Source organism: Muscardinus avellanarius (genome assembly GCF_963383645.1).
Source record: "Muscardinus avellanarius genome assembly, chromosome: 1".
Taxonomy (NCBI): domain Eukaryota; kingdom Metazoa; phylum Chordata; class Mammalia; order Rodentia; family Gliridae; genus Muscardinus; species Muscardinus avellanarius.
This window is the reverse complement of record NC_137786.1, coordinates 145,673,628-145,700,906: the sequence shown is the minus strand read 5'-3', so window position 1 is coordinate 145,700,906 and position 27,279 is coordinate 145,673,628. Positions and strand designations below refer to the sequence as shown.

The 27,279-nt window shown below is 43.1% G+C and overlaps 1 protein-coding gene across 3 annotated transcripts; it reads left to right on the top strand.

The window, feature by feature from the left end:
* Nucleotides 1-268: 268 nt before the first annotated feature.
* Nucleotides 269-25,669, top strand: ACAT1 (acetyl-CoA acetyltransferase 1; the record flags this gene model as incomplete). Of its 3 annotated transcripts, none has more annotated exons than XM_080700909.1 (12): nucleotides 269-343; nucleotides 8,456-8,503; nucleotides 10,656-10,773; nucleotides 11,963-12,058; nucleotides 12,872-12,972; nucleotides 15,614-15,757; nucleotides 16,253-16,403; nucleotides 17,668-17,763; nucleotides 19,757-19,870; nucleotides 21,925-21,989; nucleotides 24,171-24,328; nucleotides 25,361-25,669. In XM_080700909.1, the coding sequence occupies 12 exons, from the start codon at nucleotides 272-274 to the stop codon at nucleotides 25,479-25,481; spliced, it is 1,284 nt and encodes a 427-aa protein (XP_080557035.1). In that variant the 3' UTR covers nucleotides 25,482-25,669. The 3 variants fall into 3 exon arrangements, with proteins under 3 accessions (XP_080557035.1, XP_080557033.1, XP_080557034.1); XM_080700907.1 differs by having other exon boundaries at nucleotides 272-343; nucleotides 24,171-24,332; nucleotides 25,344-25,669; XM_080700908.1 differs by lacking the exons at nucleotides 10,656-10,773; nucleotides 11,963-12,058; nucleotides 12,872-12,972 and having other exon boundaries at nucleotides 272-343.
* Between the last annotated feature and the right edge of the window lie 1,610 nt (nucleotides 25,670-27,279).

Below are 27,279 nucleotides of genomic sequence, written 5' to 3'. Positions count from 1 at the left end.
GTTTGAAGAGGTGGGAACCGGAGCCCGCGGGGTGTCAGGTGTCGGCCGGCCGCTGGTCCTGCGTCAGCCCACTCAGCCAGGCCGAGGCTCCGCCCCCACGTCCCGCCCCGCCCCTGATTCGGGCCAATCACCGCCGGCCGCGGCGGCCCGAGGCTGCTATTGGAGGGCGCGGCGGGGGCGGAGCCTCCTCAGGTCGCGGGGTCTGCTGCGGGGGCCTGCCGCGGGCGCGTCGTCTGACTTTGCCCTTGAAACCCTTCCTGGCTCCGCGACCATGGCTGTCCTGGCGGCGCTCGTGCGCGGCGGCGCCCGCGGGCGGAGGGCCCTGCTTCGGAGGCTGATGCAGGTGAGCGGGGCCCGTCCTCTAGCGGCCTAGGCCCCAGCGCTCCGGGACCCAGGCGTGCGGACAGCCGGTTCCCGCGCTGAAGGTTCCTGCCTGGGAAGGTTCCGCCCAAACCGGGGCTCGGGGCGCCCCGGAAGCCCGGGAAGATGCCCCGGGATCGGCATCGCTGTCACTGTGCGGGCGTGTTAGAGCACGGGTCTGGGGAGGCGGGAAGGCCGCAGCCTGACCTGTGGGCTGCAGAGAGGGGATCGTTTTTGCAGACCCTTATAACTGTTTAGGTGATTTTCTTTGAAAACATGTATGTGAAGCCGGGCGTGATGGTGCATGCCTGTAATCCCAGTACTTGGGGCGCTGAGACAGGAGGTGGCAGGTTTGAGGACAGCCATGTAGCGAGGTCCTCAGGAACTTGGCGAGACCCTGTTTCAAATAAAAATAGCCCTGGGTTCAATCCTCAGCAACACACACACACACACACACACACACACACACACACACACACACACACAGCATTATTAAGAGAGTTTTTTTCCCCCCATAAAATAGATGATCATTGGTTTTACAAGGGTGAGGCACCGTGAGAATACAAGGATATTCCTACCCAGAAGCACCTTTAAATTTAGAAAAAAAAAATGGTTGAGGGGGTGACACTCCTCTTAATCCCAGTAAGGCTGAGAGGCTTAGGCTGAGACAGGAGGAGGATCACAGGTTTGAGGCCAGCCTTAGCAGTTTAGCGAGACCCTCCACAACTTAGCTACATCCTGTTTTAAAATAAAATAGAGCTGTGGGTGTGGTTTGAAGGTGAGAATGCTCTTAAGTTCACTTCTTAGTACCCCCCCTCCCCCACCAATACATAGTTTAGGGGGAAATGGCTACTCAGGTAATACAGGACATAAATTTTGCTTGGCATATGAGTAAAGCTTACAAAGAAGGGCATCCTAGCGGGTGGACATCTCCTCTCTGACAGCTGTGTTTAGGGAACATAGTAATGACTGACCCTTGAAGAAGCGTATTTTCCATATGTTAAAGCAAGGGAGTCTGCACCCCAGAGTGAATGGCAAAGCCAGAGAAATAGATAAAGATGATAAGGGTGTGGTTGGTGAAGCTTGTTTTTCTTTCTGGTTGGGGTATAAGCTTTGAAATCCACTTTTGTTTTAAGAGTTTGTCTTTGATCCAAGTCCAGTGGGAACTGTTGATATTTTTGCTTTTGTTATAGCCAGAGGTCATGGAGAATTAGCCTGGGAAGAAAAAAACTTACCTGTCTGGATGCAGAGTAATATACCTTGAGCCAAGATACTGGCAATAGAAGCTGAAAGGGAGCAGCATTATGCAAGAGGTTGTGAAAGAATAATGTAGGACTTGATAATTATGGAGTGAGGAATGGAGCCAAGGGAAAAGAGTCTAAAATTAATCCTGGTGAAGCACAGCCGCTCAATCTGTAGTCCTAACACTCGTGAGGCTGAGGCTGGAGGATCGCTTGAGCCCAGGGGTTTGAGACCAGGCTAGGCAACTTGGTGAGACCCCGTCTTTAAAAAATATAAATGCTGCCGGGCGTGGTGGCACATGCTTGTGATCCCAGCGCTTGGGAGGCTGAGACAGGAGGATCACACAGGTTCGAAGCCAGCCTCAGCTACTTAGTGAGGCTCTCAGCAACTCAGTGAGACCCTGTTTCCAAATAAAGTATAAAATAGGTCTGGGAGTGTAACCTGGATGTAGAAAAGCCCCTGGGTTCCACCCTCAGTATCACCAAAATAAATGAATGAATGAATGAATAAATAAATAAATAAATAAATAAATAAAAATTTGGCGTGGGGAGCACCCCTGTAATCTCAATTTTTCCACGTGGGAGGCTGAGGCATACAGATGGCAGGTTTGAGGACACCCTCAGCAAGTAGTGAGACTCTCGTCAACTCAGTGAGACCCTGTTTCAAAAATAAAAAGAAGAGCTGGGCATGGTGGCCCACGCTTGCAATCCCAGCATTTGGGAGGCTGACCAGTACTGAAAAAAAAAAAAAAAATAGGGCTGGGGGTGTAGCTCGGAGGGAGAATGTCCCTGGGTTACATTACCAGTGAATCCGGGTGTGGTGGTGCAAGCTTGTAATCCCAGTACTTGGGAGGTTGAGATAGGAGGATTGTAGGTTGAGGACAGCCTCAGGAAGTAGTGAGACTCATCAACCTAGCCAGACCTTGTTTTAAAAATAAAAATAAAAGAGGGCTAACGGTGTAGGTTGGAGTTAGAATGTCCCTGAGTTCAATTTCCAGTACTAAGAAAATAAATAATAAAGGTTAGGTTTGTTTTGTTCTATTTATTTTATTTGGCACATGGAATTGAATCCAGGGGTGTTCTACTTCCCAGTTACAGCCCCTAGCCCTTTTTATATTTTAATTTGGAAACAGAGTCTTGTTAAGTTGCTGAGACTGGCCTTGAACTTTCAATTTTTCCAAGTACTGGATTACAGGTGCGCAACGTCGAGTCTGCAAAGATGAGTTATAAATTTATTTATTTATTTATTTATTTATTTATTTATTTTTGCGGGTCTGGAGATGGAACCCAGGGGCATTCAACCTCCGAGCTACACCCCTGCCCTATTTTTTATTCTTTATTTTGAAACCGGGTCTCACTGAGTTGCAGAGGGCCTATGTAGCTGAGGCTGTCCGCGAACTGCGATCCTCCAGGTCTCAGCCTCCTGAATGCTGGGATTACAAGCGTGCGCCACCACGCCCGGCTTCTTTGTTTAATTTTTTAAGAGTCATGCTTTGTTTAATTATTTTAATAGTCAGCCTTGGCAACTCATCGAGGCCCATAGCTACCTAGGGAGACCCTGTTTTCAAATAAGAAATAAAAGCTGGGTGTGGTAGTGCACGCTTGTAATCCCAGAATTTGGGAGACTGAGACAGGAGGATTGCGGTTCGAGGACAGGCTCAGCTACTTAGTGAGGCCCTTTGCGACTCGGTGAGACCCTGTTTCAAAATAAAGAATAAAAAATAGGGCTGTAGGTGTAGCTCGGAGGTAAAATGGCCCTGGGTTCTGTCCCCAGTACCGCAAAAACAGCAGCAGCAACAACAAAAAAGCAAATAAGAAAAATTAGGCTGGGGGTGTAGGCTGAAGGAAGAATGCCCTGGGTTCAATCCCTAGTACCAAAAAACAACAAAACACTAAAAAACAAAAACAGCATGACTTGGTGATGCATGGCTGTAATCCCAGTACTTGGGAGGCAAAGTCAGAAGGCTCACAGGTTCAAGGACAACCTCAGCAAGTAGTGAGACTGTCAGCAACCTAGCAAGACACTATTTCAAAATAAAAAATAAAATCGGGCTGGGGGAATACCACAAAACAACAACAGCAATAACAAAACCAACACCAAAACAAAAAACTCTCAGAATGAGCCTGAAAGTTATCTGATACGTGGAATGTGGCATTCTTTTTTGGTGCTGGAATTGAACCCAGGTTCTCCTACTGGTGATGTACCACTGAGTGAGTGTGTCAGATCTCTAGCCCATATCACTTAATTGAGCTTGCAATCATTTGTATTGGATGCTATTTGAATAAAGTAATCATTTACTTACCCAGGGATTTTCACTTTTCTGTGCCATTTTGTGGAATGGAATTTGACCTCTCACCCATTACATTGGCTCGCTTTTTTCTTTCTTTCTTTCTCTCTTTCTTTCTTTCTTTCTTTCCTTCCTTCTTCCTTCCTTCCTTCCTTCCTTCCTTCCTTCCTTCCTTCCTTTCTTTCCCTCCCTCCCTCCCTCTCTCTCTTTCTTTCTTTCTTTCTTTCTTGGCACTGAGGATTGAACCCAGGGGCTTTATCTACCTCTGAGCTACCCCCTCCCCTAGTCTTATTTTATTTATATTATTTATTTATTTATTTTTGTGGTACTGGGGATGGACCCGAGGGGCATTCTACTTTTGAGCTACAACTCCAGATTTATTTTATAGTATTTATTTTTAATTAATTTATTAATTTATTTTTTGCTGTACTGGCAGTGGAACTTGGGGGCATTCTACCTCTGAGCTACACCCCCAAGCTCTATTTTTATTTAGAAACAGGGTCTCACTGATTTGCTAACGGCCTCACTAAGTAGCTGAGGTTGTCTGCGAACTGTGATCCTCCTGTCTCAGCCTCCCAAATGCTGGGATTATAAGCATGCGCCACCATGCCTGGCTTTTAGTCTTTATTTTGAAACAGGGTCTCACTAAGTTTTTGAGGGGCTAAGTAGCTGAGGCCGGCCGCGAACCTGCGATCCTGTCTCAGACTCTCAAGTCCTGCAATTACAGGTGTGCGCCACTGCGCCTGCCTTAGAGTGGCCTTTTTATATCATAAAAGCTGTCAGTGGCTTGTGATTGCACAGGCCAGGATCCAGGCTCCTCAGGGCCCGTCTGGTCCCTGCTTCTGCATCCGCTGCTCGTCTGCTCCGCCACGTTACTCTTCTTCCCGTCCTTGGTACGCATGCGCTCTGTTCCTCATTCATGGGTATTGTCCTGTTGCTCCCTGTGCCTCAGGAGTTCTTTCCCCAAATCTTCCCAAGCCTGCTTGTTTCTCAGCTCCATTGCCATCTCCAGAGAAACTTTTTTTTTGACAATCTCATGTAAGATAGCCCCAATTACTCTTATTTTGCTGGTTCCATAAGATACTTACTTTACCCTGATGTGTTGTTTTCAAAGTTATTAGTAAGCATCACTTACTAATCACTTACTAATCATCACTTGTTCTTTTTTTTTTTTTTTTTTTTTTTTTGTAGTACTGGGGATGGAACCCAGGGGCATTCTACCTCCGAGCTACACCCCCAGCCCTGTTTTTTATTCTTTATTTTGAAACAGGGTCTCACTGAGTTGCAAAGGGCCTCAGTAAGTAGCTGAGGCTGTCTGTGAACCGCAATCCTCCTGTCTCAGCCTTCTGAATGCTGGGATTTCAAGCGTGCGCCACCACGCCCAGCCTATTTTTTTATTTTTAGTTTGAAACCTGGTCTTGCCAGGCTGATGAGACTTTCACTGCTTGCTGAGGCTGACCTCTAACTTGCTCTCTATCTATCCTCCGGTCTCAGTCTCCTAAATACTGAGATTACAGGCGTGCACCACCAGGCCCAGCTCTGATTTACATACTTAAAATCAGGAAGACTATAGAGAGGCGGTTCAGGAATAAGTAAATGCTGCCAACAGGAGTAAGAGACAGGCTCTGGGTTTGTGTCAGTAGATGACACTGAGTGGAAGAATTTAGGTGTGTTTTGGACAGAATATTGATGACATCTGTGGTAGAGCTTCTAGGGTTTACAGGTTGAGATAAAGGAAGAGGTGAAGGATGATTTTGGCTTGAGCATCTGAGGGTGGAATACTGGAAAGGAGCTGGCTTCTTAAGGGTAGAAATGGGGAGAGGTGACTTGGGCATATAGGTCTGGTGCTCAATTAAGAGATACAAACTAAAGAGAGATATTTTGAAATCAGCTGGGTGTGGTGGTGCACACTTGTAATTCTAGGACTGGGAAGCTAAGACAGGAGGATTGCAGTTTGAGGCCAGCCTTGGGAACTTAGTGAGATCTTGTTTCCAAATAAAAAAGGCTGGGGGAAGCCTGGCGTAGTGGTGCACACTTGTAATCCCAGCATTCAGGAGGCTGAGACAGGAGAATCGCAGTTCGCGGCCAGCCTCAGCTACTTAGTGAGGCTCTTTGCGACTCAGTGAGAACCTGTTTCAAAATAAAGCATAAAAAATAGGGCAGGGGTGTAGCTCAGAGATAGAATGCCCCTGGGTTCCATCCCCAGTACCACAAAAATAAATAAATAAATAAATAAATGGGCTGGGGGTATAACTCAGAGATATAACACCCCTGGATTGAATCCCCAGTATAATAAATAAGTAAATAAAATAAAAAGGGCTAACGTGTAATTCAAAGGTAGACTGTTCCTGGGTTCAGTCTCCTTAGTCTCCCTCCCCACCAAAATTTCAGAAATCATCAGCACATAAATGCTGCTTAAAGCAAGGTGCCTAGATATGATTGACTAATGAAGGAATGAAGTTGGAACACAGTCCTGGGACATTCTGGCACGCAGCGGTTGGGAAGCGGAAGGGGAGGTGGTCAAGGAGACTTACAAAAATATAGCTGGTTAGGTTAGAGCGGATCCACAAAATAGTGCTATAATGGAAGCCAATAAAAGGGTTTCTGTAGTGACATGTATATTACCTCATTTCATTCTCAGAACAACTCAGAAGGGTATTTGAGAAAACAAAGTGAGTACACATAACCTCCTGGCAAGCACTGAGCCAGTCAGCCCAGCCTTAACCACTCTTTGTACTTTCTTTTTTTTTTGTGTGTGGTACTACTGGGGATAGAACCCAGGGAATTCTACCTCCGAACTATACCCCCAGCCCTATTTTTTATTCTTTATTTTGAAACAGGGTCTCACTAAGTAGCTGAGGCTGGCCATGAACCCGGATCCTCTTGTCTCAGCCTCCCCAATGCTGGGATGACAGGTGCGCACCGCCATGCCCGGCATACCTACCTCTGTGTATTTTCTTTCTTTTTTTTTTTTTTTTTTTTTGGTGGTACTGGGGTTCCTGGAAGCCCTTCTACTTCCGGGCTACACTCCCAGACCTATTTTTATATTTTTGTTTGGAAACAGGGTCTCCTAAACCAGCGCGCGCAGCTGGCTTCGAACCTGCGCGATCCTCCTGTCTCTGCCTCCCAAGCGCGGGGATTACAAGCGTGCGCCACCACGCCCGGCAACCTCTGTGTATTTTCTAAAGAAGAAAGTTGAGCACAGTGTTGCTGAGAAGTTGATGTGATTATAGTGAAATATTTATATTTCTGATACATTTAACTATATCTTTTAACTTGTGAGCAATATATATTTGTAACAGTATGTGTACATAGTTCCATGAAAATGTGTACCAATCGTTTTTCTTATACTCGGCATTATGAAGGTGAGTAGAGCTTATAGAAAGCTATGGATAAATTTGTGTTCTCTACATAGATACATTTAATGGTTATATATGTGCTTATATATATTTGCTAAAAAATACCTTTCTATTTGCTAACAGGTAAATGTTTATCAAACCAGGGGTGTTTTGTGGGGAGCGCTATAGTTCTCAGCCTAGCCTTGGTGACCTTGGGCACATGGCTAGACTTCATAGAGCCCCTGGTCCAAAGTCTGGGAAGTGCTTGGCTTTACCTTACAGACATTGTTGACTGTGTGCAGAGCCAACAGTGGTAAAGGAGTAGAGATGAAAGTCAGGTCTGACTGTCTGACTGGTTTGACCTCTGAGCTACACCCTCAGCCCTTTTTATTTCTTTATTTTGAAATGGTCTGAGCTGCTAAGGCTGGCCTCGAACCTGCAATTAAGAGATGGGAACTAAAGCCAGATGTGGGGGCACACATTTGTAATTTTAGTACTTGAGAGGCTGAGACAGGAGGATCACAGGTTTGCAGCCAGACTCAGCACTTAGTGAGGCCCTCTGCAACTTAGTGAGACTCTGTTTCAAAATAAAAAGGGCTTCCATCCCTAGTAGTGCACACACAAAAATAATGATTAAAAAAAAAAAAAAGACATGGGAACTAGAGATAGAAAGTTTGAAATCAGCTGGGTGAAATGAGCCTCCCACCTACGGGATTCCAGGCATGTGCCACCATGCCCGGCAAAACTGCATTTTTAGAAAGCTCTGTACTTAAGAAGGATTTGGAAATTTTAATGTGATAAACTCATCAGAAGTTAAAACATACAATTCCAGTGAACAGTTAATCATAAAAGTAGCTTTAAAAAAAATTTTTTTTTGGCGGTACTGGGGATGGAATCCAGGGGCATTCTACTTCCAAGCTACACCCCCAGCCTTATTTTTTATTCTTTATTTTGAAACAGGGTCTCACTAAGTTGCAAAGGGCCTCACCAAGTAGCTGAGGCTGTCGGTGAACTGTGATCCTCCTTTCTCAGCCTCCCAAATGCTGGGATTACAAGCCTGCGCCACCATGCCCAGCTAGAAAAGTAGCTTTTATATGCAGATTGCGGAAAACTTGGAAATAAAAGCATAAAGAGGCAGGAAGAGATAAGTATAATTCTGTTCACTGCAAAGCATGAAAGTGTACAGATTAATATATTTTACATTATAACACAAATATTTATATTACAGGAAGTAAGATACACGGAGCGAAATTATGCATCAAAACCTACTTTGAATGTAAGTATAAATTGTGCCTTATCATTTCAATAATATAAAGGAAATAGAGTTAATAAAATGTGTATATTTATGAGCTGGGTATATCTGAAGGTCAGCAGGATTATGTAATGGTTAGGAATAGCAGATTTCAAATATTTATCTCCTTGATTGCAATAAAACAATTTTAGGTAGTCTCTGCATACTTCCTGCTGTTTCTCCATATCTGCTGTAGAACAACTTTCCCTTGAAAACTGGGTAGTGTTCTTCCTTCACGCCTAGGGATGCCTACTGAGTTGTGCTTGGCACAAGGCAGAGGCCACATGGAAGGCTGTGGGAGAGGGGGCTGGACTGGCTGGGACTGGCTGGGACTAGACAACAGCCACCAGCCATCTCCTTTGACATGGTTCCTAAAGTGACTTAATCTATCTTTCTAGTTCTCTAATTTATCTAGAGTGTAGTAAAAGACTGTAGCAGGCATGTTCTCTCCTGTAGCAGGAGAGAAGTGATCCAAGGTGTTTTTTCTTTTTCTTTTTTCTTTTTTTTGGTGGTACTGGGGTTCCTGGAAACCCTTCTACCTTCGGGCTACACTCCCAGACCTATTTTATACTTTTTTTATTTGGAAACAGGGTCTCTTAAGCCAGCGCTGCTGGCTTCGAACCTGCGCAATCCTCCTGTCTCTGCCTCCCAATCGCAGGGATTACAAGTTTGCGCCACCATGCCCGGCTCCCCAGGTGGTTTTTAGGAGCCCTTTTAATCTACTTTTTGTTGTCTCACTAGTTGCTTAAGAAAGTAGGGCTCTGGATATGTCCTCGTTCAGTGATATGGCTCTATCTAGCTACAGGCCTTGATTTCTAGCCCAGAGTTCCCTTTAGGAAGGATGCCTTTGGTTAGGGTTATTATGAAGCTAACAAAGTTAAAGTGACATTTAATTAAAATTTTGACAGAGGAGTAGAGTCAAAACTTAAACTTCTGTCCTTAAATCTCCTGGAATCTTTATTTTTTATTTTTATTTCTTAATTTTTTTTGTGGTACTGGGGATGGAACCCAGGGGCATTCTACTTCCAAGCTACACTCCCAGCCCTATGTTTTAATTCTTTATTTTGAAACCGGGCCTCACTGAGTTGCAAGGAGCCTCACTAAGTAGCTGAGGCTGGCTGTGAACCGTGATCCTCCGGTCTCAGCCTCCCAAATGCTGGGATTACAAGCATGCGCCACCACTCTGGGCTTCCTGGAACTTTTATGTCTGTTTATTTAATTTTGTGATACTCACATTGAACCCAGGGATTTTCTACCTCTGAGCTATACCCCCAGTACTATTTTGCTTTTATTTTTGGGATAGGGTCTCACTAGGTTGATGAGTCTCACTACCTGTTGAGGTTGTCCTTGAATCTGTGATCCTCCTATCTTGGCCTCCCAGGACTGAGCCATTATGCCCAGCCTTTGTCTGTTTGAAAGACTTAAAGGCCTAGGTTTTCTATTTGGGTCTTAAATCATAAACTTACAGCTTTGAGTGTTGTTTGAAAACTGCACAAATATTGAGATTATCTTAATCTTTGACTACTTATTCATTCATAAAAATAATCTTTCAGTTGGGCATGGTGGTGCAGTTTGTAATCCTAGTATTTGGGAGGCTGAGACAGGAGGATCACAGGTTCAAGGACAGCCTAAGCAACTTAGTAAGGCTCTCAGTAGCCTAGTGAGACCTTTTTTCAAAATAAATAAAATCAAGCCTAGTGTGGTGGTGCACACTTGTAATCCCAGCATTCGGGAGGCTGAGACTGGAGGATCGCACAGGTTTGAAGCCAGCCTTAGATACTTAGTGCAGCCCTTTACAACTCAGTGAGATCCTGTTTCAAAATAAAGAATTAAAAATAATAGGGCTGGGGGTGTCATGGGGTGGTAGAGTGCCCCCGGGTTCCATCCCCAGTACAAAAAAAAATCTATCTATCTATCTATCTATCTATCTATCTATCTATCTATCTATCTATCTATCTATCTTAAAATTGGCCTAAGAGTATACCTTAGAGGTAGAATGCTTCTGGGTTCACTTCCCAGTACCATAACAAATTAAAAAAGAATAGTCTGTTTCTTAGCTCATATATGAATTATGTTTAATGAAAGGCAGTTTGGGTAAAATACCCATAGTAATTTTCACTGTCTTCTGTTTTTCCAGGAGGTGTTCATAGTAAGTGCTACCAGAACACCCATTGGATCCTTTCTGGGCAGCCTGTCCTCACTGCCAGCCACTCAGCTGGGTTCCATTGTGATTCAGGGAGCCATCGAAAAGGCAGGTCAGTAGTTTCTTTGCTTTTTGTGTTAGAATGATTCAGTAGAACACATCATTTTGCACTTATATATACATAGCTTTTTTTTTTTTGTACTGGGGGTTGAACCCAGGGGCATTCTACCTCTGAGCTACACTCCCAGCCCTATTTTATCCTTTATTTTGAAACAGGGTCTCACTGAGTTGTAGAGGGCCTAAGTTACTGAGGCTGGCGGCGAACTAGTGATCTTCTGGTCTCAGCCTCCCAAAGTTACTGGAGTTACAAGCATGCGCCACCACACACGGCTCTATACATAACTCTTAGAAATGACATAGCATGGTGGAGCATGCTTGTAATCCCCAGGAGGCTGAGACAGGAGGATCAAAGATTTGCAGCCAGCCTCAGCAACTTAGTGAGACCTTCTGCAACTCAGTGAGATCCTATTTCAAAATAAAATAATAAAAAGCTGGGTGTGGTGGTGCACGTTTGTAATCCCTGTGCTTGGGAGGCGGAGACAAGAGGATCGCGCAGGTTCAAAGCCAGCCGTGCTGGCTTAAGAGACCCTGTTTCCAAATAAAAATATAAAATAGGTCTGGGAGTGTAGCCCGGAGGTAGAAGGGTTTCCAGGAACCCCAGTACCACCACTACCAAAAAAAAAAAAAAAAAAAAAAAATAGGGCTGGGGTGTAGCTCAGAGGTAGAATACTCCTGGGTTCAATCCCTAGTACCAAAGAAGAAGGAAAAATTAAAAGAATAAAATAGGGATAGCGCTGGGTGTAGCTCAGAGGTAGAATACCCTCAGATTCAGTCATTACCACACACTCAAAAAAGCTGGGTGTGGTAGTGCATGCTTGTAATTCCAGTATTTGGGAGGCTGAGATAGGAGGATCACAAATTCGAAGCCAGCCTCAGCAAGTTAGTGAGGTTTTCAGCAATTTAGTGAGACCCTGTTTCCAACTAATAAAATAAAAAGGTCTGGAGATGTACTTTGGAGGTAGAATGCTCCTGAGTTCAACCCCCAGTACCAAAAAAGAAAAAAAAAAAAAAGATAGAATATCTCCATTTGTCAATTCCCTTGTATGATAGAGTTAGGAACGAAACTCACAATGGATAATACAGGCTTGTACATGCTTGATGATGCTGTTATGTAGCTTACTAGGTAACGCTCATTACCAAGTTGAAGAATATATGGAATGCTCTTTTGCTATTTTTAAAAGGAATTCCAAAGGAAGAAGTGAAAGAAGCTTACATGGGCAATGTTCTACAAGGAGGTGAAGGACAGGCCCCTGCGAGGCAAGCAGTCTTGGGTGCAGGTACATGGAATACATTTTTGCTTTTATACTTAAAATTTCAGAGTGGAAAAATGTAAGTCATTTCATCTTAAATCCATTGTTAAATGAAAAATGTAATTTAGCATTTATGGATGTACTGTCAGAAGAAATTTTGCAGATTATAATAACATGCTGTATTCTTTTTACTTTTATTTTTTATTTTTTTTTGCACAACTGGGGATGGAACCCAGGGGCATTCTACCTCTGGGCTACACCCTCAGCCCTATTTTTTTTTTTTTTAATTCTTTATTTAGAAGCAGCATTTCACTGAGTTGCAGAGGGCCTCACTAAGTAGCTGAGGCTGTCTGTGAAATGCGATCCTCCTGTCTCAGCCTCCCAAATGCTGGGATTACAAGTGTGTGTCACCACACCTGGCTTCTTTTACTTTATGATATCTGTTTTTCTTTTTTCTTTTTTTGGTACTGTAGATTGAGCCCAGGAGCATTCTGTCTCCAAGCTACATCTCCAGCTCTATTCATTTTTATATTTCTCCCTGTTTCCTTCTTTCTTTTCTTTCTTCTCTCTCTCTCTTTCCTTCTTTCTTTTTTCTTTTTTTGTTGTACTGGGGATGGAACCCAGGGACATTCTACCTCCAAGCTACATCCCAGCCCTATTTTTTATTCTTATTTTGTAACAGGGTCTCACTGATTTGCAAAAGGCCTCACTAAGTAGCTGAGGCTGTCCTTGATCCGCAATCCTCCTGTCTCAGCCTCCCAAGTACTAGAATTACAGGCGTGTGCCACCATGCCTGGCTGGGTATCTGTCTTTCTAAAGTAGCACTTATTTTGGTTTTAGGTTTACCTGTTTCTACTCCATGCACCACTGTAAACAAGGTTTGTGCTTCAGGAATGAAAGCCATCATGATGGCCTCTCAAAATCTTATGTGTGGGCATCAGGTAAGAATCATTTTACTTTCCATCTTTAGTTAAAACAGTGTCCAAGGTGGTCATGATGGCGCATGCTTGTAATCCCAGCATTCAGGAGGCTGAGACCAGAGGATCGTGATTTGCAGCCAGCCTCAGCTACTTAGCAAGGTCCTTTGCAACTCAGTGAAACCTGTTTCAAAAATGAAAACACTAAAGATAGGGCTGGGGTGTAGTTGGAGGTAGAATGCCCCTGGGTTCCATCCCCAGTACTGCAACCCCCCAAAAAAACAACAAAGCTAAACAGAAAACAATATCCAGTCTTAATGTAAAAATCTAAGTTGATCATGTTTTATAAATGAAATTATTGGGCTGGGAGGTAGTACAGTGAAGGAGCAGTTGCCCAGCAAATATGAGGCCCTGCATCACAAGAAAGAAAGAAAAAGGATGATTCTTGTAAGTTGCAGTCAGGTGTGGTAGTGCACATTTGAGAATCACAGATTCACAGCTAGCCTCAGCAACTTACTGAAAGCCTGTTTCAAAATAAAAAATAAAATAGCCGGGCGTGGTGGTGCACGCTTGTAATCCCAGCACTGGAGAGGCTGAGACCGGAGGATCGCAGCAGTGGACAGCCTCAGCTACTTAGTGAGGCCCTTTGCAACTCAGTGAGACCCTGTTTCAAAATAAAGAATAAAAAATAGGGCTGGAAGTATAGCTCAGAAGTAGAATGCCCCTGGGTTTCATCCCCAGTACTGCAAATAAATAAATGAAAAAATAAAATAAATAAAGCTGGGAGTGTGGTTCAGAGGTAAAACGCCTCGAGTTCAGTCCCCAGCACACATGCATGTCAGGTTGCTCTGTTGTCTCAACCACCGAGGAAGGAGTACCTGGGATTGTGACTTCATTGACAGATAGGCAGAACGATAGCTTAAATGTCTTGCGTTAAAAGTTTTCAGCCAAGACATTTTGGACTGGGGATGACCTGTAAGAGTCTTATTTAAGCTGGACATGGTGGCACTTGCTTGGGAGGCTGACAGGAGGACTGTAGGTTCGCGGCTAGCCTCAGGTACTTAGTGAGGCCTTCAGCAACTTAGACCCTGTTTCAAAAGAAAAAATAAGCCGGGCGTGGTGGCGCACGCTTGTAATCTCCACGCTTGGGAGGTGGAAACAGGAGGATCGCACAGGTTTGAAGCCAGCCTTGCTGGCTTAAGAGACCTTGTTTCCAAATAAAAAAATATAAAATAGGTCTGGGAGTGTAGCCCGGAGGTAGAAGGGTGCCTCCGGGCTACAGTACCCCCCCCCAAAAAAAAAAGAAATAAAAATAAAAATAAATAAAATAAAACAAAATAGGACTGGGGGTGTAGCTTGGAGGTAGAATGCCCCTGGGTCCAATCCCCAATACTGCCCCCCCCCCAAAAAGTCTTACTCTTCTGGATGATATATTGTTTTTCTTTATTGAATCCTGGGTGCTGGGGCTGGGCATACTAGGAGAACTCTCTACTACTGAGCCACACCCACATGATTTTAAAAAATCATAAATTTTGTATTTGCTGGAATAGGGGTTTTGATAACAAAGGGGACAAGGTGCTGACCCTGGGAATCAGATCGTTGCCTGAACCCAGGACCAATGACTAATTTATAATTTTCTGTAATGCCCAGATTCAGTTGTTAGGTTGTGTAGGCATTCTCTTTGCTGATCTGGAGATCATCAGGAGGATGCTGAGCTGCTCAGCAAATGTGATGTTAGGAGACAAGACCTAGATCCATAGAGCTTATATTTTAGCAGAACCAAGTCCTTCGTCTTGTAGATGAGGAAAGTGAGACCAAGACAGCCACAAATAGAGTGTTACGTGTTGAACTGAGAAAATAGAGGTCTTTAATCCTATCTAGTGCATCCTAGTCTACCAGGTGTAACACAGGTAAAAATCAGTTGTGAAGTGCTGGAATTTATTTCTCGCATCTCTAGGAGCCATAGTTACATGTACACATTGCTGTTAAACCTGCCTTGCAAGCCGGGCGTGGTGGCGCACGCTTGTAATCCCAGCATTCGGGAGGCTGAGACCTGGAGGATCAGGGTTCGCAGACAGCCTCAATTACTTAGTGAGGCCCTTTGCAACTCAGTGAGAACTGGTTTCAAAATAAATAATAAAAAATAGGGCAGGGGGTATAGCTTGGAGGTCGAATGCCCCTGGGTTCCATCCCCAGACCCGCAAAAATAAACAAACAAACAAACAAACAAACCTGCCTTGCACTGTTTCCAATTAGAAAGCAAACCAAGGGGGAGGGGCAGAGTGATATCTAAGCTATTGTATTAGATACTTTTATTTTTTTGTAGCACTAGGCATTGAACCCAGGGGCATTATACCTCAGAGCTACACCTCCAGCCCTATTTTATTTTTTATTTTGAAACAAGGGCTCACTAAGTTGCAGAGGGCCTCACAACTAAGTCGCTGAGGCTGGCCTGCGATCCTCCTGTCTCAGCCTCCCAAGTACTGGGATTATAGGTGTGTGCCACACCTGTTCACTACACATTTAAACCATTTCCTTTATCAGGATCGTGTGGTAAAGAAGGATATTCACTGTGTAACAAGTGGTTAATAACCCATGTTGAATGCACTTATCTAGCGGACTTGCAACTCTTTGAGCTGGCTTTGGTTTCTCTGTTGCTGAGCAGGACGTGATGGTGGCAGGTGGGATGGAGAGCATGTCCAACGTGCCATACGTAATGAACAGAGGAGCAACACCATACGGTGGGGTGAAGCTTGAAGATTTGATTGTAAAAGATGGGCTAACTGATGTCTACAATAAAATTCACATGGTAAATACTGATTTGAAGTAGGGAATACTATCTAATATACTTGAGTTTTTAATGTATTTTAGAAACAACTAAAGGGTGGGATTTTTTTTTTTTTTTGGTGTGTGTGTGTGTGTGTGTGGGGGGGTGTTGGTGGTACAGGGGATTGAACCCAGGGCCTTTAGCATGGTAGGCAAATGCTCTACTACTCAGCTAGTTAGCTACACCCTAAAGGGTGGGTTTTAATGTTGATTTTAGGCATTTGTTTTAGGAAAATATTTTTGTATGCTATTGCATCAGCATGGCATAATTGTTAAAGAAATTGCCCCACACTTAGGGCATTTTCTGACTCCTAAAATAACAACCTCTGACCTAATGCAAACATCTGAGGATAAGGCATGAGTGAAAAGTTACCCAGTGCCTTATCTGGGTATGTTTTAAGAAACTAAGTTTTAACTACTAACCTGTCTTCTAAGTTATGCAAAACTAATTGGTTTTTAAAAATTCCAAATTTATCAGGGTAACTGTGCTGAGAATACTGCAAAGAAGTTGAATATTGCTCGAGATGCACAGGATACTTACGCTATTAGCTCTTACACCAGAAGTAAGGCAGCATGGGAAGCTGGGAAATTTGGAAACGAAGTTACTCCTGTCACAATTACAGCAAAAGGTACACAGATAATGTTCCAAAAGAGATGAATTTTTAAATGATTTTTCCTTATTTAGATTTTATTTTTAATAGATTTTATGTGTTGCTGAATTTGTTTAAATTTTTTTTTATTTCAATTTTTTTTTTGTGCGTGTGTGGTATTGGGGACTGAATGTGGGCATTCTACTGCCGAGCTACACTCCCAGGCCTATTTTTATTCTTTATTTTGAAACAGTCTCACTAAGTTGTAGAAGGCCTCACTAAGTAGTTGAGTCTGACCGAGAATCTGTGATCCTCCTGTAGCAGCCTTCCAAGTACTGGAGTTATAAGCGTGTGCCACCACTCCGGACCTGTTTACATTTTAAATCAGTGCATTATTATCTTTCATTTAAGTGGAAAACACTAACATTTCTGTTTATGGTTAACAAAGAGAAGGGGTGCCAGTTCAGAGATAATATATTTCAATCCAATTTAATGTCTAGTGATAAGACTCACTGAGCATTTGTGTGGCTGGTGCTGGGGATTGAACCCCTCATGCATACCAGTCCAGCACACTACCACAGCCACATCTCAACCCCATATTTTTAATTTGAGAAATGTATTAGAACTTTTGTTCATGTAAGTGAGAGATGGTATATTAGCTTGTGTGAAAAGGGGGGCATATTTAGATTACTGGTGGCCAGAGTGGGGGACGGGGTGTAGTGCCTCCCAGAATTGAAGGATGAACCAGTCAGCTGTCAGCTGTCAGCGATTAGAACCAGACTTTCACTTGTATGTGAGGACATACTCTTTTGGCTTCTCATATCTGCATGCTTTATTTTCTTAGGTTTTCTTAACTTATTGCCTCCATCTCTAGGGTCATATCTGTCTGGCTCTTGAAGTGGAAAGAGACTTTACCAACTAAAACCAGAGTATAGCCTCATTGACTTAGTTTAGATTGCACATCTATCCAGTGAATGATGCCTGTGCTGTGGACGACCAGAGTATCCAGTGTTAGCTGGAAAACGAACTCTGGGGTCAGTGAACACAGGAGGTGCCTGAAAGGAAAGGTAATGGGATGTGGCCGTGTAGAAGATTTCAAATCAATTAAGCTACTTACTAAACTCTTTAGGACATGAGTGTAATAGAGATCACGACAGTGGATTCTATATGAGCATTTGCTCAGATGGTCTCCGGTAGGCAGGCATATAAAGGGAGGCATGGACCGCGAGGCACCTTGTGCAGCAGTTTCTTGCTGAATGACTATTTGTTTTGAGTACTGATCACTTAGATGTATTTGTTTTAGGTAAACCAGATGTAGTGGTGAAAGAAGACGAAGAATATAAACGTGTTGATTTTAGTAAAGTTCCCAAGCTGAAGACGGTTTTCCAAAAAGAAAATGGTTAGTAATAAATTATACCATATTTACTCTTGGATTTGCCTAAAGGATTTGAAAAAGATCATTCTGGAAAACATCTAATATTTAACATCTTAAATATATATTACACAAGACCGGGCGTGGTGGTGCATGCTTGTAATCCCAGCATTTGGGAGGCTGAGACCGGCGGATTGCGGTTCGTGGACAGCCTACTTAGCGAGGCTTTTGCAATTCAGTGAGACCCTGTTTCAAAAATATAAAGTCTAAAAAATAGAGCTGGGGTGTAGCTCGGATGTACAATGCCCCTGGTGTCCATTCCCATACCCACCCCCCAACAAATATATATCAGACAAAAGTAACAAAGTAATATTAATTCAAAGCATATTTTAAATCATGTAACTGTTTATACCTTCAGTATTTAAATCCTAGAGAAGATATTGTATAACATGACTGTAGAATTTATTTCACATACAGTCATCTTGAAAGTTTATTGTGAATTGAAAGTGAAGTTTACATGTTAAGTTTGTGTGTGTGTGCTGGGGATTGAACCCAGGGATATTCTAACTCTGGGCTACACCCCTAGCCTTATTTTATTTTTCTGAAACAGGGTCTAAGTTGTAGAGGGCCTCGTTAAGTAGCTGAGGCTGTCCACGAACCCGCTACCCTCTTGTCTTAGCCTCTCAAGTACTGGGATTATAAGCATGTGCCACCATGCCCAGCTGACATTTAAATAAAATAGCTTTATTGAAAATTTATATCATAAGCCAGGCGTGGTGGTGCATGCTTGTAATTCCAGTACTTGGGAGGCTGAGACAGGAGGATCATGTAGGTTTGAGCCAGCCTCAGCAGTTTAGTGAGGCTTTCAGTAACTTCAAGAGACCCTGTTTTTAAATAAAATATAAAATAGGTCTGGGAGTGCAGCCCAGAGGTAGAAAGCCCCTGGGTTCCATCCCAAGTACCACACACACAAAAAAAGAAAATTTACATATCATGAAATTATCTTGTTTCAAGTGTATAGTTCTATGTTTTTTATTTATTTGTTTTTGCAATACTGGGGATGGAACCCAGGGGTATTCTTCCTCCAAGCTACACCCTAGCCCTATTTTTTATTCTTTATATTTTGAAACATGGTCTCACTGAGTTGCAGAGGACCTAAGTAGCTGAGGCTGTCCGCACACCGCGATCCTCCTGTCTCAGCCTCTCAAATGCTGGGATTACAAGTGTGCGCTACCACACCCAGCTTGGTTTTAATTTTTTTTTTTTTTTTTTTGGTGGTACTGGGGTTCCTGGAAGCCCTTCTACCTCTGGGCTACACTCCCAGACCTATTTTTACATTTTTATTTGGAAACAGGGTCTCTTAAGCCAGCACGTGCGGCTGGCTTCGAACCTGCGTGATCCTCCTGTCTCTGCCTCTCAAGCGCGGGGATTACAAGCATGCGCCACCACGCCCGGCTAATTTTTTTAAATTAACTTTTTTGTACTGGGTATGGAACCCAGGGGCCTTCTATATTCATAGCCCTATTTTTTTTTTTTTTTTTGAAACAGGGTCTAAGTTTTTGAGGGATCCTGTCTCAGTCTCCCAAGCACTGGGATTACAGACATGTATCACCATGCCTGGCTTCACTTTTGTGGGTTTTAGTATTAACATTTAACTTCAAGTGATTCTAGAAAAGAAATACCCGATTTGGACACTTTTGGGAAGTAGATCGTGCCTGTTGGTTTTGAGTAAGCAGGGTTAGATGTTGGGGAGAAAGACATGAACTGGTCCTGTGGTTGTAGAGTGGTCAGCCAGCATTTACACTGTGCCATTATGCAGGTGTTTCTGAGCTAGCTTTGAGAAAGAGTCACTAAGCACTGAGACAAGGCACTTTCACACCGTGTTATACGAAGCTTTGCATGTTTCCTGAGGGCAGGAATTTCCTCCATCGTATTTATAACTTCATGCTTTTAGCCACCCAGACGACATTCTTTAGGCATCTGTGGATGTGTTCTGACTCGGGCTCGCTGTTGCTTTCAGGCACGGTCACCGCCGCCAACGCCAGCACCCTGAACGACGGGGCGGCTGCTGTGGTTCTGATGACTGCGGATGCGGTCAAGAGGCTCAATGTTAAGCCACTGGCAAGAATAGCAGGTAAACCTCCGACCTTGCTTATTCCTCAACTCCTGTGAGCGCTTCCTGAAGCCAAGCGTGCTTGTTGGTAATGCATAGTGGAGGTGGTTATTTTTGTCTATAGGTTGTACTTTGTGGCAGAATTTAACTGGTACATTATTTCAGTTGAGATAGGAACTCCTTTAATAATTTTGTTATAATTTGCGATATATAGGAGCATGCTTAGCAGGCTACATGGCACATACTTATAATCCCACTACTTGGGAGGCTGGGACAGAAGGATTGCAGGTTTGAGGCCAGCCTCAGCAATTTAGCGAGACACTGTTTCAAAATAAAAAATAAAGTGCTGGGGTGCTCAGAGGTAGAATGCCTTTGAGTTCAATCCCTAGTACCAAAAAAGAAAAGGAAAAAACCAGAATCTTTTCTGATATGGTGAGTAGGAGAACACAAGATAAAGAAAGGTACATGTTTTACCCAAAGAGGCAGCCAGGTGGAAGAAAAAGAACTTGGAATTAGGAGTCTAGAAATAAAGGATGTATTATTTATTCACTGATGGTGCTGGGGATTGAACCCAGGGACGTTTCACCTCTGAGCTACACCCCCAGCCTTGGTTTCATTTTGAAACAGGGTCTCACTAAATTGAGATTGGTCTCAAACCTGCCATCCCATCTTAGACTCAAGTACTGAGATTACAGGCATGTGTCATCACACTGACGGTCCTTGTAGATTTTGCATGTGTGGTACTGTGGATTGAACCCAGAGGGGTTCTTTCTACCTCTGAGCTATACCCCCAGCCCTATATTGTTATTTATTTATTTTGTGGTACTGGGGATAGAACCCAGGGGCATTCTACCTCCAAGCTACACCCATAGTCCCATTTTTTATTCTTTTATTTTTTGAAACAGGGTCTCACTGAGTAGCAAAGGGCCTAAGTAGTAGCTGAGGCTGTCTGCAAACTGGGATCCTCCTGTCTCAGCCTCCCAAATGCTGGGATTATTTTTAGTCTTTTTATTTTTGAAACAGGGTCTCACTCGGTTGCAAAGGGCCTCGCTAAGTAGGTGAGGCTGTCCATGAACCACGATCCTCCAATCTCAGCCTCCCAAATGCTGGGATCAAAAGCGTGTGCCACCACGCCTGGCTTTTTTATTTTGAAGCAGGGTCTTGCTGATTTGCCGAGACTGGTTTTTAACCTGCAATACTCTTGTCTCAACCTTCCAAGTATTGGGATTACAGGCATGTGCCACTGTGGAAATAAGAAATGTAGATGTCCTTGCATTTATAAACTGTGTGGCTGTGGGTAAGCTCTCAAGCTCTCCAAGCCTGTTTTTACCTTTAAAATCTGCCTTGGCTGGTAGTGCCGCTCAGTGGTAGAGCACCTGCTTTAGCATGGGCAAGGTTTGCTTTCTAGTAGGGAGGGAGAGGACACATCCACCGCCCTCTTCCTAAGGCCTTAAACAGATGCTTGTTACTTCACCTCTCTCCTTTTTTTGTGTGGTATACCCCACATAAAGCCCTGGGTATAATGTGGCATAACATTATATGCAGGGCTTTATGTGCTCTACCACTGAACTACTATTAACCCCTAGATCACGGTTTTTTCTTTTGGTAGTAGGGATTGAACTCAGGGACATTCTACCTTAGTTTTTTTCTTTTTTTTTCTTTTTTGCAGTACTGGGGATGGAACCTAGGGGCATTCTACCTCTGAGCTACACCCCCTGCCCTATTTTTTATTCTTTATTTTGAAACAGGGTCTCACCGAGTTGCAAAGGGCCTAAGTAGCTGAGGCTGTCCTTGAACCGTTGTCCCAGCCTCCCAAATGCTGGGATTACAAGTATGTGTCACCACATCTGGCCCAGCCCTATTTTTTATTCTTTATTTTGAATCAGGTTCTGAGTTGCAGAGGGACTCACTAAATAGCTGAGGCTGGCCGTGAACCTGCGATTCTCTTGTCTCAGCCTCCCAAGTACTGAGATTACAAGCTTGTGCAACATGCTTGGCTAGGAAATGTATATTTAGGAGGTTAATTTGGGCTTTGTGTGCATGTGACAAAGATTTTAACATCACTTCTTTTATAGCTTTTGCTGATGCTGCTGTAGACCCCATTGATTTTCCAATTGCACCGGCATATGCTGTACCTAAGGTGAGAAAACAGTGAGAGACTGTACTTCATTACGTCAACTTCAGGTTTACTTATTATATCAGGGTCACAGTTTTTATATTTTAAATGTTACTTATGCATAGAGATAGCTTAATCTCAAATCTCCCCACTTCTGAAAATAATTAAGAACAAGTATAGCAAAACAAAACAAAAAATATCTTCAGTAGAGCCGGGCGTGGTGGCGCACGCTTGTAATCCCAGCATTTGGGAGGCTGAGACTGGAGGATCGCGGTTCGCAGACAGCCTTAGCTTACTTAGTGAGGCCCTCCGCAACTCGGTGAGACCCTATTTCAAAATAAAGAATAAAAAAATTGGGCAGGGGGTGTAGCTCGGAGGTCAAATGCCTCTGCGTTCCATTCCCAGACACGCCAAAAAAAAAAAAAAAATCTTCAGTAGAAGATATAAAATCTGCGTAACTCCAGCAAATATTCCTTCCAGAGGGCATCATCGTACAGTGAACTTCTGAGAAGAGCAAACAGAAAGAAAAGGGAGCTGGAGAACTGATGTGTTCAGAGGAGGCTGAGCTCAGAAAGGAATACGTAGCTTCTGAAAGTTAATGTATCAGATTAGAATACCTTTTCTATAGTAGAACAGCACTATATGTATATTTTTTATTATTTATTTTTACTAAGTGCGGAGGGCCTCATTAAGTAGCTGAGGCTGGCTGCAAGCCTGCAATCCTTCTGTCTTAGCCTCCCAAGTAGTGAGATTATAGGTGTGTGCCACATAGCCTGCTAAGCATGTTCTTATATATAGCAAATACCTGAGTTACAGTCCTATTTTATTTTTTATTTCAGAAAAGTTCCGAGGGCCTAGCTACATAGCTAGGCTGGTCTTGAACCTGCAATCCTCCTGTCTCAGCCTACCAAGTACTAGAATTACAGGCGTGTACTACCATGCCAAGCTAGAACACACCCTCTTTATAAGCATTCATGATATGTTCAAAAAAATCAAATTTCTCTGTCTCCCTAAATGAGACATAAAATAATGCAAATAAAATTATTTGAGTATAACGTATTAAGATGAGAAAATAAAATAATCTAAACCAGGAAAGGTGGTACATTCCTATAATCCTAGTACATGGGCGATGGAGACAAGACAATCATAGATTTGAGGCCAGTCTCAGCAAATTAGTGGGGCCCTCAGAAATTTAGCAAGACTCTGTTTCAAAATAAAAAGTTTAAAAAAGGGCTGGGAGTGTAGCTCTGAGGTTGAATACCTCTGATTTTAATCCCCAGTACCACAACAAAACAAAACAAAATCTGCAAATAAAAGGATCCTTCTAAAATAAAAACTCTTACTTATTTTTGTGGTATTGGGGATTGAACCCAGGGGAATTCTACTTCAGAGTTTCACCCCCAGTCCTATTTTTTATTTTAATTTTGAAATAGAGTCTCACTACTTGCTGAAGCTGTCCTCAAACCTGTGAGCCTCCTGTCTCAGCCTCCCAAGTACTTGAATAATAGATATGGGTCACCATGCCCGGCATAACCCTGTATTTAAATAACCGTAACAAGCCGGGTGTGGTGGCGCACGCTTGTAATCCCCGCGCTTGGGAGGCTGAGAGAGGAGGATCGTGCAGGTTCGAAGCCAGCCTCAGCTGGTTTAAGAGACCCTGTTTCCAAATAAAATATAAAATAGGTCTGGGAGTGTAGCCCGGAGGTAGAAGGCCCCTGGGTTCCAGTCCCAGTACCACCAAAAAAAAAAAAAAAATAATAACTGTTACATTAGCAGGACATTGTGGCCCACATTTGTAATCCTAGTACTTGGGTGGATTGCAGGTTTGAGCCCAGTCTCAGCATCTTAGTGAGATCTTATTTCAAAATAAAAACTAAGAGGCTCAGACAGGAGAATTGCAGGTTCAAAGACAGCTTCAGCAATGTTGTGAGACCCTTAGCATCTTAGAGCTTAGACTGTTTTAAACAAAAAATAAAAAAGGGCTGGGTGTGGAACTTGGAGGTAGAATGACCCTGGGTTCAGTCTTCAGTACTTGCCCTTCCCTCCAAAAAATTGCTGATAGTATATAGTAACCCTAAGTTCAATTCCTTTGTGCCAAAAAGAAAAAAAGAAATAATCGTTACATCAAAGGTAAGTATAAACCTAAGTTGGAGAATCTGAAAACAATGAAAATAAGTTGTGATTACTAACAACATCTCTCTTTAGGTTCTTAAAGATGCAGGATTGAAAAAGGAAGACATTACAATGTGGGAAGTAAATGAAGCCTTTAGTCTGGTTGTACTAGCAAACATTAAAATGCTGGAGATCGATCCCCAAAAAGTGAATGTCAATGGAGGAGCTGTGTCTCTGGGGCATCCAATTGGGTTAGTAGAATATCTTTTTTTTTTCTTTCTTGGTAGTACTGGGTGTGGAACCCAGGGGCTTTCTACCTCTGGGCTATACTCCCAGACCTATTTTATATTTTATTAGGAACAGGGTCTCACTAAGTTGCTGAGAGCCTAAGTAGCTGAGGCTGGCTTTGAACCTATGCTATCCTCCTATCTCAGCCTCCCAAGCACAGGGATTACAAGCGTGTGCCACCACGCCCGACTTAGGTAGAATATCTTAATAGCTGCCTTTTATTTCTACTTAAACTTGAGCAGCTGTTTCATAATTCCAGTTTTCCTTTCTACCCAATTGTGTGTGAGAAAACTGGAGATTAAACCCAGGAGTATTCTACCTCCAAGTTATACTTCTATCATACTTTAGATTTGTTTTTGAAACAGGGTGTCACTTGATTGATGAAAGTCCCACTACTTTCTCAAACCTGTTCTCAAACCTGCAATCCTCCTGTCTCAGCCTCCCCAGTACTGGGATTATAAGTGTGCACCACACCTGGCATTTCCATCTACTTCTGGTAATACTCAACTGTGAACAGAGTCCTGTCACAACAAGATGTGATGTAGTAGTTTTTTAAGCTAAAAAAGAAACTGAAGATTAAAGTCTATATTCACACTTTAGAAGAGCTGTACTCCCCTTCCTCAAACAAATATCCTTAAGTAGTTAATTCAGCTAGTTAATTCAGCTATTAAGTAGTGGCCAATAAGGTTTTCAAGAAGTTAATTTGGAGCTGGACGTGGTGGCGCACGCTTGTAATCCCAGCATTCGGGAGGCTGAGACCGGAGGATCGCGGTTCGCAGACAGCCTCAGCTACTTAGTGAGGCCCTCTGTAACTCAGTGAGACCCGGTTTTAAAATAAAAATTAGGGCAGGGGGTGTAGATTGGAGGTCGAATGCCCCTGGGTTCTATCCCCAGACACCCCCCTCACAAAAAAAAGTTAAACTGGAATTGAATGATTTTGTGAAAAGCGATAAACCTGTTCTTCACTAAAGAATCGAATGCATTCTTTGTCCTAGGATGTCTGGAGCCAGGATTGTTGTCCATTTGGCTCACGCCCTGAAGCAAGGAGAGTACGGTCTCGCCAGTATTTGTAACGGAGGCGGAGGGGCCTCTGCTCTGCTGATTCAGAAGCTGTAGGCAGCTGACTCAGCACACAGCCCTGTGTGACCAGAAAGCCAGCTGACATCAGCGTCACCCCCCTGCGTCAGCATATACTCAAAATAAGCTATTTCATTTTTTATTCTTTTCTATTTTAACTTTTTTTAAATAAGAAAAATAATCACATCCCCAAACCTGTTGGAATTACAAATAAATTTCTTTTTCTGCTCTAATTTTTTTGTAATCTTTAAAAATATGATATATTTCTACATTATAAACCTATACTATAAAATACCAACATGTAATTAGTGATTTACATAAGTCACTAGAAGCCTCAGTTTGAGAGAAGAAATCACAGTTAATACTAAGAATTATTAGAGGTCAAACAAATGTCATCCAAAGGTAAATTTATTTGATTCTTTGAAGTGAGAACCTTCAGCTACTCTGGGCCAAGTAGCATAGTGTGACCCATACATACACTAGACAAGCCACAGGCATGCACGTGCAGGAGTGATAGACAAACACCCACATGCTCAGGTCGAGCAGGGCTGGGGGCACAGGGAGTCAAACTGAGAAAAATCCTGGGGTGTGGGCTCTGAATTAGGACAGTGGCAGAGTCAAAGAAGGTGGACATGATGAGCTGGACAGATGTATAAAGAAGGGAAGAGTCTGCCACAGAGTGTGTGTGTGTGTGTGTGTGTGTGTGTGTGTATGTACACTAGGGATTGAACCCGGGTACCGTGTGTGTGTGTGTGTGTATGTACACTAGGGATTGAACCCGGGTACCTCTGAGCTACACCCCTAGCCCTATTTTATTTTTTTATTTTGAAACAGGGCCTTACTAAGTTGCTGAGGCTGGCCTTGAACTGTAATCCTGTCTCAGGCTCTCAAGTATTGGGATTGGAGGTGTATGCCACCATGCCTGGCTTATAATGTCTGTAAGCAGGATAGATTGTAATTTGAGTATCTTGAATTGCATTTCATCTGGAAAAAAATGCAAGCACTGTAGGCATGGCCTGTGCACACCAACCTCATCTGCAGCTTTGAAAAGGAGAAACTTCACTTGCTGGGCATGGGGAGGGAGCTGTAGAGGTCAGTAAGGAAACATTCCTGTAAATGAGAGATTCTTGTGCATCCTGTTTTGAAGGAACAAGAAGATAATATATGAGAGAAAAGAACCAGTGTTAAGATACAGAAAAAGAATATTTTCAAGAACATCTGCATAGTAATCACTACTAATTTGAGGTTCTTTATGTGCTAACCCCTTTGATCCTCACAAACACTATAAGGTACCTACTATTATTATCCCTCTCCATAGTTAAGGAAATTTAGTATGTAAATAAATTCCAAAGTGAAACATTCATTAAGTAGCAGAGGTAGGGTTCAAATCTGCATTTACCTAGTTCCAAAGCCCAAGTTTTAATCTTACTATGTTGTATTTCAGTCATTTTCCAGTATGCTCAATAATTACCTTGACAATAGCTTATTTTATTTTTTTAATTTTTTGTGGTATTGGGGATGGAACCCAGGGGCATTCTACCTCCAAGCAACACCCCCACCCTGTTTTTTTTTATCCTTTATTTCTTGTGGGTCTGGGGATGGAACTCAGGGGCACTCTACCTCTGAGCTACACCCCCTACCTATTTTTTATTCTTTATTTCGAAACAGGGTCTCACTAAATTACGGAGGGCCTAAGAAGCTGAGGCTGTCCGCGAACTATGATCCTTTGGTCTCAGCCTCCCGAATGCTGGGATTACAAGTATGCGCCACCACACCTGGCTTTTATTTTGAAACAGGGTCTCAATGAGTTGCAAAGGGCCTCCCTAAGTAGCTGAGG